General features: G+C 32.0%; 1 protein-coding gene across 1 annotated transcript; it reads right to left on the bottom strand.

Annotated features, from left to right (window-relative positions):
* Positions 1-38: 38 nt before the first annotated feature.
* Positions 39-13,969, bottom strand: LOC126769273 (synaptic vesicle glycoprotein 2C-like). Its single transcript, XM_050487949.1, has 11 exons — positions 13,782-13,969; positions 7,449-7,502; positions 6,569-6,730; positions 5,397-5,559; positions 4,610-4,731; positions 4,177-4,418; positions 3,856-4,061; positions 3,356-3,618; positions 2,529-2,688; positions 1,427-1,554; positions 39-415 (listed from the first exon to the last, which is right to left on the bottom strand). The coding sequence occupies exons 1-11, from the start codon at positions 13,783-13,785 to the stop codon at positions 360-362; spliced, it is 1,560 nt and encodes a 519-aa protein (XP_050343906.1). The 5' UTR covers positions 13,786-13,969; the 3' UTR covers positions 39-359.
* Between the last annotated feature and the right edge of the window lie 390 nt (positions 13,970-14,359).

The raw sequence follows: 14,359 nt of genomic DNA on the forward strand, positions 1-14,359 counted from the left end.
CTAATTTATACAAAACTATATAAATTTAAAAACCCAAGTCGATAAATAAAACATTTTATTAAGGAAAGAAAATTAACCTTTAATAACAATAATAATAATTTAAGGACATTATATTACACAGTCAACTCTAAAATACTGCTCAATCTTACTTTCAATACATAATACATATCTGAATACTGAATCACAGTAAATGGTAACGGTAAGAGGTAACGGACGTGACGTCATCCTCGACGCGTACATACTACGGACAATAAATTAGAATACTTAGTCCACATATTTACATCTTATTATGTACACCCACTTGTGATCTCTACATGACAGTCTAATTGTACTATCTAGTTCTGAGTAAACACTTGGTATTAGTCGAGCGCCTCTTGTCCTGTCTTTGGCAAGAAGATGCAGAGAATGGCAGCAACTGGAAAGATAATAAAATATTAAGCCATAGCCGTTAATTATTACTTATCGCTACTGTCACTGGAAAAGGTCGTATGTACACCACTATTTAATGTCCAATTTAAAACTTCAAAAAGTCGTATCTTACAGTATTTTCTTTTTTTTAAATTTACGACTTTGCCTACAAACGTTGATAAGGTAGTTTGTAAATTAATGCAGAAAGTGTTTTCTTCCATCGAATGACAAATCAATTATGATTAGAATTAAGAATAGAAAGAGAGAAATCAGTGCTTGTATAACTCCGTTAAATAACGTCTATAAGTAAGGCTGTTGATGATTTGAGTTAACTATTAGTTACCAAGGGAACAGCAGTGGCTTCATAATAATATCATATTAATAAAACGAGGAAGTACATCGCTTTTATGCTCTGCTGAAAAGTACATAACGAAATTTTGTACTAGTACCGTAACAGCCTGTGAATGTCCCACTGCTGGGCTAAAGGCCTCCTCTCCTCTTTTTGAGGAGAAGGTTTTGTACTAGTGTTAACGTTATTATGTGTAGGTCATGTAAAATCCTTATTACATTTAGTGGGTGATTAGTTAAATAATTCTGTCTTCTTCTATCGAATGTTAAATCCATAATGCCAGAAAGAGATAAATCAATGTTTAACTAAACAGTAGCTAGGAAAAGTTTAGAAGATATGTGTGTTTTTATACTATTGACTTCCTTCAAACATTGATAATGTTTGAAGTTTCGTAACTTAAGTACTTAACTTTATATTCACGAAAGTTATGCACAAAATATACATATTAATATAACACACTCGTTTTTTGTTTTTAAATATTATTACAGAGTTTTTTGTCTAACTTAATTTAAATAGTTAGATAAAATGTACAAAAGTTACAGTCAAATAAACATGGCATCTAACATAAATAAAAATATTTGGCACCGGTTCTGGATATGATTACTGAAGCTAGTAGATAGGTAGTTATAGAAACTGGTACAAAAATGGTAATTTCAAACGTGTACTTACTAAACAGGAATGCTGAAAATACGACGATGGGTATGACACAGTTTATGTCGATCAGATATCCGAAGGACAAGTTGCCTATGAGACCACCGCCTCGACCGGCTGTCAGTGAAAGTGCGGCAGCCATTACTCTGAAAGTATAATTTAGTGTTAAAAATGAAAGAACATCTTAGCCTGGTCTTTATAGGCAATATATGTATTTTTTTTATAATATTGTAGGTGTAATGTTCCTTTTTTTCGCTTTAGTACACCCGTGTTCCACTGTGCTAATAGTAGCAATAATTCGATATTTTTTTCTTTCTTTTTTTTAGAATATGGCGGACGAACATATGGGCCACCTGATGGTAAGTGGTCACCAACGCCCATAGACATTGGCATTGTAAGAAATGTTATCCATCGCTTACATCACCAATGCGCCACCAACCTTGGGAACTAAGATGTTATGTTCCTTATGCCTGTAATTATACTGGCTCACTCACCCTTCAAACCGGAACACAACAATACCAAGTATTGCTGTTTTGCGGTAGAATATCTGATGAGTGGGTGGTACCTACCCAGACGAGCTTGCACAAAGCTCTACCACAAGTAAAAACATTTATTCTATCAATGGGTTCACCTATGTGAACCCTTTGATAGAATAAACCAATCAGTGCCGGATTAGGCATGTCGGGGCCTTTAGGCAATGCACGTCTTTTTACCCTTTTCTTACTACTTAAAATAATTTTTTTACCACAACTAAAAAACTTGCATAGTTTTAATAATTAAGATTTATTAAGAAGCTTCTTTAAGCTTCTTAAAGCTTATTAGAAATTTGGCTTCAACAACTCAGGGCTACTGTTAAGAATTTCTTGACAATAAAACCCCAATAGCTTAATGGCACGACCCGAGGTTTGAACCAAGGACCTCGCGATCTGTGGCCTTATAGGCATTAGACCAGCGAGGCAGCAACGACAAAAAATGTCCCTGGTACGATCGCAGCCATGTTTGGTTGTGCTAACACTTCATTAAACTAAAATGTTTAAGACATATTATCATCTTTTTATTTTACTCTCGTTGTTATATAACTCTCGTTGTTTATATTAGTACATGATAAATAATTACTCACCTAAGATTCGTTGGGAACAGATCGACAAGCACGCAGAACACAAGACTGATGGCGAGCGAGGTTAGGGCCTCGAAGATGCACGACAATATCAAGTTCTGAGTTGAGTTCTGCACGAAGTATAGGCCGACGGTTACGAGACCGGCAAAACTCAGTGAGAAAACTGTAAAGAAAGAAAATATTATTACTATAAGAACAAAACTAAGGTAACTTGGGAATCAAGTTGTCATTTAAATAAAAAAAAAGTTTTTTATTTAATATCAAGGCAGACAGTTTACTTACTTACTATAAACAACTTAATTATGAAGACGTTGAGAATCTATTAACTACCTCATAAATGAACATCTACATCACACACTCAATTATAGCACACACACACACACACACATTTACACACTCACGCACACACGGTTTGGATTAACTTACAATAATTAGTAATAAGACCCTTTGTAATACTTTTTAATAATTGAATGGGAAGGAACTGACTTCTGACGCACGGGTAACACCAGTTCAGGAATCAGGGTTACTTTTTAAAATATGTATGTATTGGATAACAATAATATATTATTATTATTATTACTTATCAATAGCCAAAAAAAGTACAAATAAAAAAATTCAGGTACGCGTGACTAAATAAATTTTACTTAGTCAAACTTAAAGATTCTGTTTCATTTTAAATACGTGAAACGTAACGTTTTAATTTTATAGCTGATTCGATTACTTTGAATTTTGTTTTGTACTCCTTTTATTAAACCTTATATAAAAGAAAAGAGTCTATTTAATTCAGTTACTGGGTTACTTTGAATCAGTAACACGATGATAATACTTACTGAGGAAGAATTTAGCTCCAAGCTTGTGCACGCAAAGTGGCAACCACAAGGAAGTTGGAATACAAGCAAGACCCACAATCAACGTGTGCGTGTACACGCTCTGGTCTATGATCTTCTCGCAGTCGAAGGGGTCGGTGCTAGTCTCGTCCTTCACGACGATGCCGGATACGTCACACACTGACGCAGAGGTGTTCGGGAAGCGGTGCTCGAATTCTTCGTAGCGGTTGAACAGTTCAGGGAACCAAATCATGAGAGTGTAGTAGCTGCGAATGGTAATAAAATTCAGTTAAGCCATAGACGAATTGGTAGTTATCTCGAATGCACAGAAAAAAAGTACTTTTTAAAAAGTATATAAATATATAATAAAATATTTGGTTTTATTTTTAAAAGTGCTTAAAATGCGGCTTTAACGACCCCGTGGTCTATTCAACTACTGAGAGTAGATTTATTAGTATCTTTGACCTTTTATAACAAAATTTTATAAATATCATTATTCGCACCTTGTAGTTAAGCCAAACTGGATGAGACAAGTGAGTATTGTGTATTTGAGGTAGGGAGGTCGGCACAGAGCCTTGGTTTGGGTCCAGATTTCGCTAAATAGTCGTTTCAGGTCCTTGGGCTTACGCATGCTCAAGCTTCGTACTGATTTCTGAGAGCTCTGCGATGCCACGGATATAGTTCGAACTTTTTCTTTTAGACTCTTGATCTGTTAAAAATAAAATCATTTTTTATTTTATGCCTTACAATATACATATATCTCTAAAACGAAATCAAAAAAATGTTAGCGTATCCAATTATTTCAAAATAACTACAACACTTACAGGGTAGTTATCAGGATCGTCTCCGGTATTCTGTTTGTAGATGCTCTTGAGGCATGCGAGGGCATCATCGTAGTCGCCGCACTCCATCATGAACTTAGGACTTTCAGGGAACGAGAAAAGCCAGAAGCCCAGCATGAGGGACGGCACGCCGCAGGCCGCCACGAACCAGTTCCACGAGTCATAAGAGAAGCTTCCATTTTCGATACGAATGCCCTGGATGGGGATAATACCCCATGCAATCACTGTAAAAGAAATCACCATTACATTTCTAATATCAATATTATTTAATAAATGTTTATGTATGTGTATAATTCATTTTTTAATACTTAGCGGATTTAATCTAATAAATTTCAAGACCAAATAATGTTATTAATATAGATTACATAAGAATTAGGCTTTATTTTGTGTGTATTGTTTTACACTGAAAACTCACGTGGTAATAAGATGACACCAAGGGTCCAGAACATTTCCATCCAACATAGGATTTTCTCTCTATATTTGGTCTGTTGGAATTCACCAAGGTATGGGAAACAGATACCCATAGCGCCTGCGACTCTGTAATGTTTCAAATATATAATTAATTAATTTTTGTGTACTTCCTAAAAATGATGTACCGCGTATAAGTTATTCTGCATAGACGAGGGGCGCCAATTAATTATAAAGATGTGTAGTTTTAAATTCATCATCTTTGAATTTATAGTTCTAAATTATTTGTATGTGTATACCTACACATGAGTGATTATTATCTGAAGCTGGTAACGTATGAGGATATAATAAAAATTACTTTACGTATGGTTTAAGGTTCTCACACCATAAAATATACAATGCAATTAAAATATATCATGAGCCACTTAAGTATTATTTTATTATAATAAGAGCAAAAAATATGGCCAGTAACAACCGAGTACTTAGTCCAATTAAAACATAAGACGGAATACTGTAATTTTTTCTAATTCGTGTAAATAATTGAAGCGAAAAATAAATACTTATGAGTGTAGGTCAATAAACTTTCAAAACCATATGTTATTGAAATTTGGTTAAAAACATTGAATTTGAATAATGGGATATGACATTATGATGTCATCATAAATTTGAAAATACATAAACCACATGCACCAGGTGAAAAAAACTTTGTCAAACACGAACGGTTTAATAAAAACATTTATTTGACGTTTTTAATTTTGTCTACTTATAATTTCTATGTTATAGAAAGTACTTACGCAAATCCGTTGACAAATCTACATGCCATGAAGATGGGTAGAATTTGTACGAACGAAGAGGCAATGCCGATAAATCCGTCGAGCAGTAGTGTAGATACTAGCACCACCTTCCGCCCTTTAGTGTCGGCCAGACAACCCCAAAAGTATGAACCAATTACCATACCTACAATAAGTAATTGGTGATGAAATAAAATGAAATAATATATTATGTATCGAAATTGATGTCAGACCATTATATATAATGGACCGATTTCGGCCACGGCGGTCAATCTAAAGAGAGATTAGCCAATAGTGCACAAGTGTGTGCGCTAGCACAGGTGCACTCTCTATTCCCTAACTCTCATAATCCGATAGGACGGCAATCCGACACGAGCGGAAATAGCTCAGGTGCAGGAACAACGGCTTTACGTGCTTTCCGAGGCAAGTTAATGTACACACTTCCAACATCCTGACTCTGGGCTGCTATTGAGAATTTTCGACCTGGGATTTGAACCCAGGACCTCCAGGTTTGCAGCCTTACATCTAGCCACTAGATCAACAAGGCAGTCATATAAATATATATATATATATACATATATATATATATATATATATATAGCAATAATAACCAATGTGTTTAAGTGTCGGCATATAACAAAAACATAACTAATAGAAGAATAATTAATATATTTAATTAGTAAACTGGCACACGCATACTCAACATGAGTCAATTGGTACTTTAAGAATAACACTTGTCATTAACTCAATTGGTTATCAAAATAATTTCCCGGAAATTTGATTAGATTCTTGTTGAAACTGGTTAAATTGTTGTTATTGTTTATAGCATAATCAGTTTATTTATTACTGGGTTAACATTTGTAGATTAATTCTACTTACAATTGTACAAAGCATTAAGAATTGCACAATTTGTATCGATCGATAGGTCTGACTTTGAGTATTGAGTTAAATTTAATAAGTTGAGTGTTTTAGTCGCATGATTTGGTTAGTATGTAAAACAATTGGCTCTGCATATGGGAGAGATCTCCCTGGTCGTATAGTATTTCAATCTTAGTCCAAATCCAAAGGGGATTAGAGAGTGCAGCTGTATTTGATTGTCTTTTATATTATTCAACGTGGCCGAATTTTGGTAAGGAGAACTAATGAGTTTTGTTCAGTAATTAACTGTATCTTACCTAACATAGGTGCGGCTGTGAGCCAGCCCTTATCAGCAGAAGACATACGAAAGTCGCATGTCGCGGCAGGTAGCACGAATGATACGATTGTAATTCCGATAGCCGTGTTGGCGTAAATCAATCCCGTGACTGCCAGTAGGCAGAAGTGGAAGCGGCCGAAACCTGAAAAGAATTAACGTTAAGTTGACTTTAATTTCAGTAGTCAGACTAACTAGTGTGCATAATGCAACATTTAGCACAAGAATCGTTTTTTTCAAATATTACAAGTTTTTTTCAAATTAAAAATCTGAGTATTTTTGTAAATATAATATGAAATGTGTTGGTAATTTCAATATAACCGTTGAAAACATTATGATTTTTACATTTTTCTAAGCATAAAGTAAAAAACAACTAGAGATTTACTTAATTCTGTTTTTTACTTACCAAATCCAACGTAGGTGTAAGCAAGAAAGGAGAATATTTCATGTAATAAATAAGCCTTCAAGTATATAGTAGTACTTGTGAAATAATAACAGTATTTGTAATTTGAATACTTAAATAACTCTTAAAATCATATATTATATATTAGTATCATTACTAACTAATGCCATTAAAATTCTATTTATGTTTTTATTATTATTATTAAGGAAAAAATCGACTTCATAGTGATTTATGTAAAATAGTTTGGAAAAACTTACACTTAATCATCACTTGCTTATTGTTAGCGTAAACCGTTGTACAATGTTGGTACATTGTATAACGGTTATATGTATATAGCCAAATGGTCCTTTTTAAAAATATTCATTCTACTATTCAGGTATTTTAATGTATTAAAAATAACTTAATTCATTTTAAGATTATTTTTCTTTAATTTAAAAATGAAATTGTTTGGTAAACTTACCGGTTGCCGAAATCGCGGCTTCGAAGTCCGCTCCATGTTCTAAAAAGTCTAAACCTGTAAAATGAATAAGTGCATGAATACACCACAAATGTACGTAATCATATATCATCTAATAATAGTTTTATTTGTTTAGTATTAACTTAACTGATAACACGGGTCTAATACGCCTTGTCACTGTGAGGTGGGCTTCTATAGTCATTCTTACAATATATTTTGAATAACAATCACATTTAAAATATTACATTTTAAATAAAATACAATTAATAAATTCGAATGTTCATTGTTAATAATTTTCGAATGTTCATTGTTGTGAAATACCTTCATTGCAATAATATCAAATATCTGACCTCATTCGTTTCTACCTACATACATTATTATCTGTATTTTTTGTAAAAAAAATATTTAAATTTTATTCCTTAAAATCTATTTGTATAAAAATATAATCTGTGATTATAGATTTGGTGTATTCATTATATTGAGGGAAATGAAAAAATGGTTAAAAAAGAATTTGCTCATTTATTTATTAAGGTTTACCAGCAGTTGTATACACTAAAAATAACACTTAATACACATTAAAAAAACATAGAATAGCGTAACAACTAATTATAGGTAAACACTATTTGTAATTTAATATAAAAAAGAAAAAATTAGCTATAGCAAATTCATGCAACACAGAATATAGATAAACTTAAACTTAATGACAAAAATAAAAGAATATCCGAGACAAGAAAAAATGTACAACATAAATATCTGAAAAAGTGATTTATACAAGTTGTTGTTTTGCTAATCAAATTAAAATAAGCCAGTATAAGTTGATTTCATCTTTGTGAGGGAATCAAAATGGAGATCGATTTGATCACTGCAAGCATTTATCACTTAACATGATCTCGAGAGTTAGCAGAGTGATTTTGATTTCGACCATATTAGACTAATTTTATTGAATTTATATCCTTTTTAATTTTATTTTAAATTAAGGATCCATTTTTTTATTTTTAAACAAAGGACGTAACAAAATAATTGAAGGCCAAAATGAGTATAAAAGAATTGAAAAGAGAATTGAAGGCCAAAATGACTACTACCTATCCGATTAAAGTAGAATAAGAAATTTTACGAATAGAAGATACGAAAATATATAATTTTGTTGCGGGCAATATTATGTCGTTCTTGACACTTACCGTGGCAGAAAAATTAACTTTATTAGTAGAAACAAATTTAAAAAGTTTCACATCAATCGGATGAGCAAAATGTCAATGCATAGAATACGAATAAACATAAATACATAGCATTAAAAAATACGCTAAATGCTCTACGCGGTTTCATCCGCATTACTGCACCGTCCGTGAAGGTCGAAACTAGGATATTATGATAATGTGGTCTATAATCTTTATATTGCAACGAATTCGCACCCGCCTAGTACATCCTGAGGTTATCTTGATAAAACAAACTCTTCAACTTTATATTATTATAGTTATATAAAATAAAATATATCAATAACACAAAAGTATAAATAACCTAAAAATTATATATTAAAAATAAAAAATACAAACAGTCTGTATAGTTTTTTTTAAACATTTATGACAAGAGCAGTTTATTTAAATAGTTCCAATATTAATTATAAACTAAAAGTATGGTTAAATATAAAATCAAATGTGGCAGAGATATCTATAAAGATACTTTTGATTTGATATCGAAGATTATCAAGAGTACTCTGAATTTGAAGATCATCTTATCAGCCGCCTGTCTACAGCGATAAATATGGTTTAGAAATTGAATTGTTATTGTGTCTTTTAAATTGTAAAACATTGCGAGGCTTAGTACTAAGCTATGCTATATAAGAGCAATCAATCTTTCACAATCTATACGTATTACTAACGCGTAGCAGAATTTGTTTTGTTAATATCAAAAGACTTTTAAACCGCCTTTGATGGTTTTATTTGTTGTAATGATTGTACAATGTTAACAGTGTTCGACAAGCACGTTTAAATTATGACGAAACAGCGTATATCAAGACATTGTAGAAGATGTAAGAGTATACTAATCATATACAATAGCGATGGTAAAATGGATCAATCGTCGTCAGATGTCAAACTTAACCAAAGATCGTGGGTTCAAATTTCCAAATTCGACAAACACTGCTGAATTATTACTACATTTATAATTATTTTTTTCATGCTCAGAGGTTAAGGAAATCGTTGTAAGAAAGCCTATGCAGGTGTCTAGCGTGTGAGATGCTATTTTGTATGCACAAACCCGCATTGGAGAACAAACTCCAAACCTTCTCCTCATAAGGAGGAGAGGCTTTACCCCAGCAGTGGGCCATTTTTAGGCTGTTACTTTTTATTTTGTTACTATGTTGAACTCATTGAAATAAAAGTAATGGTTCTGATTATATTAATAATTTAAAAAATGTGTATTATTGTCAATTGAATAAAATATACATATTAACTTTTCTTTTAATTTTGTATTATTTAGATAAAACAAGACTAGGCAATCACATTATTGCGCTGAATTAACATCACGATGTTATCTTATCATAGTACCTACACTAGTAGCATTATTAACTGGAAAAGTCTTTTAAATAATCAATTTTATAAAACGAGATGAAAGGTTTTACGCTCGTAAATAAATTACGCGTTGACATGTCTAAACATTGGGACGTTATCGTGTGTGCACATAGCTTTATAGCGGCAAATATATATGACAATGACACGGTCATTTTATGGCATTGTGAGTGCGTCAAGGTTGAGTTTTCGTGAGATGCTGTATTAATTGTAAATCAATATAAGTACTTAAATTTCTATGTGATTTGCTTACGTGACGCCCGCGACGGATATTATTTAATGTTAAAATTGTGCCATAAGAAACATCAGATCGCGAAATAACTTATGTTAACTTATGACTTCTGACCAGATATTCGTCGACTGGCGTGGCTTAATAGGCAAATATTAGGCCTGCATTAATGTATGAATTGCCTCACAATATGCAAATAATGCGAAAATGATGATTTTTCAGCACCATAACGACTCATTTCATTTCATTCAAATTCTGTTATTATTACTAAAAGCACTCAAATAATAATTAAATTTTCAAGTCTACAATTTAAATTTACGATAAATTCGAAAAGTAAATTGTTTGGTTTGCATAATAATAATAATGTCCTCCAGACCGATTTCGGCCATGGCTGCCAATCTCAAGAGAGATTAGCCAACTGCGCAGGAGATATTATAGTGCACAAGTGTGTGCGCAAACACAGGTGCACTCTCTATTCCCTAACTTTCATAATCCGATGGGACGGCAATCCGACACGATCGGAAAGAGTTCAGGCGCAGGACCAACGGCTTTACGTGCTTTCCGAGGCACGGGAGTGAACACAAAATACTCTGTAGTACGTTGACTAATTATAGAATACAATCACCGAATATGTGTGTGTGTAGGTACTACCTAGTGGACTGAGAGCTTTATTGTTCGCTCAAAATCAGTGGTTTGCATATAATAAGTATAAAGTGAATTTTGTTAGCGTTTATTTAATCAGAACTACTTGCTTCTGACCTTTTAAAAAAATCACGTGTGGTTTTCTATTGATTTTAGACACATAAAGAGACAAATTGCGTTTTCCAAAACTAGCAGTATATGTTCAGCAATAATAAAAGTTATGTGATTAATTTATTGTGTTTTCTCATATTTTACTTCTTTTTTTAAGTAGTCTTCGGCCTTCGGCCTTAGGTCTTCGGCCAATTAGTTTTTCAATATTCAGTATTCGGCCGAATACAAAAAAAAAGGCTGATACGCCGAAAATCCAGTAGTTACAGAATATTCATTGCAACTCTTGTAAAAGACATTTATATTATTATTGGTTTTATTATTTAAAATACTTTCTTCCATACAAGACTATATCAGCTATATTAGTTGCTTAAATATCTACCACATCGCAATTATTTGTCAAAATCTTTCGTCAATCCTCAAATCTTTCACCTCCGACTTTATCTAAGATAATATGTTTCCAACTAGATCTACGAGAGATAAAATAAATGTTTATTGAAATTGCCTCATTCTTTTCATGTTATTATTTGCGATTTCAGTGGATTCGTTTAATTTGTAGTTATTTATTTCTAATAATAAGAATTGTATAACAATATATATTAATTTTTTCTTACACAAAATATTATATTGTGATTATTGAGATAGTGAATGCTTTATAAAGTAAGAAATTTGACAAGAAATTCGAATATTTTACGAGTATACCATTTACTCGTCACATGGTCTAGTTAACGCCATTAGTGATTTTATCCTTTTATTATATTAAATTATTTTTTGAGTCTGTTACTCCTTCGCCTTCTATTTTGTATATCTATATAATCCTCGTGTATAAAATAACATGTATATAGAATATACATATATATGTATGGAATTTAGACTAATAGTTTAATCACTCACACACAAATTAACGTTCGCTATAAATTAGGCAAGTTTAAATAACTTCTACTAAAGCATAAAATCGTACGTACAATTTAAGTTTGAATCTCAAATATTTAAAGACGACTCTTTGGATATTTTTATAATGAATTTATTGTTTAAAGTTACATTATACCACACATCATATAATACTACACTGGTAGTTATACCCACATAAATTACCATGGATACAGGTAAGGAAAAAATAAATCATTTGTTTAATAATTTCAAGTTGAAAAGTATTAGTTTTTGCAGTTGCCGGCGAAATCGGGTAGATACCAGCAATTCACCATATATTCTATACTTAGTATTGTTGTGTTCTGGTTGGAAGGGTGAGTGAGCCTGTGAAACTTCAGGCGAAAGGGACATAACATCTTAGTACGCATTGTTGATGTAAGGAATATTTTTACAGAGCCATTGTCTAGGCGGTGAGGACCACTTATCATCAGGTTGCCCATTTGCCCAGTGTGCCCACATTTGTTTAATAAAAGAAAAAGGTAAAGTTTACTAATATATATTTCTTTTTCCATATGTGGGTAGCGATTAAATAAAATGTAATTGATAAATATGGATTCAATAATTTTAGATCGTTTTTTTCGTAGGACACGTCGGACTTACTGAGAGGACTATGCCCATTCTTCTTAAAACATTACACTATTATATGACACAATATTATATTTTAGTTCCATATATACAAGAGTTAAATGTACAATACATGATTATCCTGTATGAAAATTAACGACCTTTCCTCATATTTTTTTTTGCACCGAAAATGGTGCCTCTATTAATGGTTTTCCTTTATATACATTTTAAATTTAATGATTTGCAAAATGTCAGCGAGATTTAACTAAAGAATATACAATTCTAAAAACAAACAAACGATCTTATTAAGAGAAGGCGTTGTTTTGCCTAGCATTGGACATTCTCGGCCTGTTTCTTATAATATACTCCGCTAAATTCATTGACTTTGTGGAGTCGGTATACTTGGTGTTACATAATTGTAAGAAGTATCTTTTTTGTAATTCAAATTTACTGTTATAATTTGATAAGTTATCTATTCAGGTCTCAGGTAACAAAAAAAAAAACATTTATTTCCAATTATTGTAGTAAATTTCCGTTTCTCGAATATTCATTAATATATATTTATTAAGTGTATTAAGTGCAGATATTGTTTTATTGAAAATCCTAACTAAGCTTTTTTACAATTTTCAATCAAGTGAAATAAATATGTAGTGTTATGATTTTTAATTATAATAAATGTTTTAATTTATTATGATTTTATTAAAATTAAAATTTAAGTTTCTTATGGAATATATAGAACATACTTTGAAATAAACTTAGTTCGAATTGAATGTTTTAAATATTGTTTACAAATAAAAAATAAAAAAATATTCATTAGTATTGGCAGGCGTTCAGTTGATGTCTTTAATTTTTTAAGTCATTCATATTTAGTCTGTGACTGTCTGCTACAAATTTAGTAAAACAATATGAATATTAAATTTGAATCTTTTAAATAAGTTATATTGTCATTAGTCCTGAGTGACAACCGTGTGGCTTTCGATTATCGTAACAAGTAAATGTTTCGTGGTTATTGTGTGTGTTCGTGGTCTTTGTGCGCGGTTAAACCTGCTGAACTTGGTTTTTCATATTGCATAAAAACGATGGGAATTATCGTTCAAACTAGACGAAGACGAAATATTTAATATATACATACATTCTATAACACATTATTTTAATTATTTAACAATTAAATAAGAAAACAATGAAATGTTTTTCTTTTCTATAAAAAAGTAAATTCGAAGAAAACTTGAAACTTATAGATTAAATATTATATATTAAATGTAATTTTATCACTTAAATAATAATATAGTATAAACTTACCCATGTTTAAACAGTATTCACTTCACTATTAAATAAAAATGTCCGGTTAATAACTTATCACGTTGTACCGCCTACCGGTGTTGCATCGTCACTCTCACGGTGCAACAACTGCGCGTGGGCAAGAGCGTCAAGGATCTCGCGTGTCGCCTGCTGAGGCTTCTATGCGAATGTCGACTCGCTACCGGCTCCTACTGAAGATTCCTTCCATGCTGATAACGATAAGGCCGGTCGATCGCTCATCTCACGTTATCTAGACGGTGACCGCGATCAATCTCCTTGTATGACTTCTAGGCCGCGATCCCGCTTGTTATAATCGTTATGTAAGATCGACGCGTCGTCTTCAAGCTCTGTATCTAATTGCTTTTAATTTCGTGGTATACGATAAAGGCTACCATAGCTGTGTTTGATACGTCTTAATTATTATATAAACAATAAGCATTTGATTGCACGATTTTATTAGATCGAAGGTTATTGTTTAAGTAGCTTTGCGATAATCCTACTGGAAAAGGAAAATGGAACGATTCTAGGTGTACAAAGTGACAAGAAATTGCTAGAATATTATGAATTTTCTCTGGAAC

Source organism: Nymphalis io, chromosome 6 (genome assembly GCF_905147045.1).
Source record: "Nymphalis io chromosome 6, ilAglIoxx1.1, whole genome shotgun sequence".
NCBI lineage: Eukaryota > Metazoa > Arthropoda > Insecta > Lepidoptera > Nymphalidae > Nymphalis > Nymphalis io.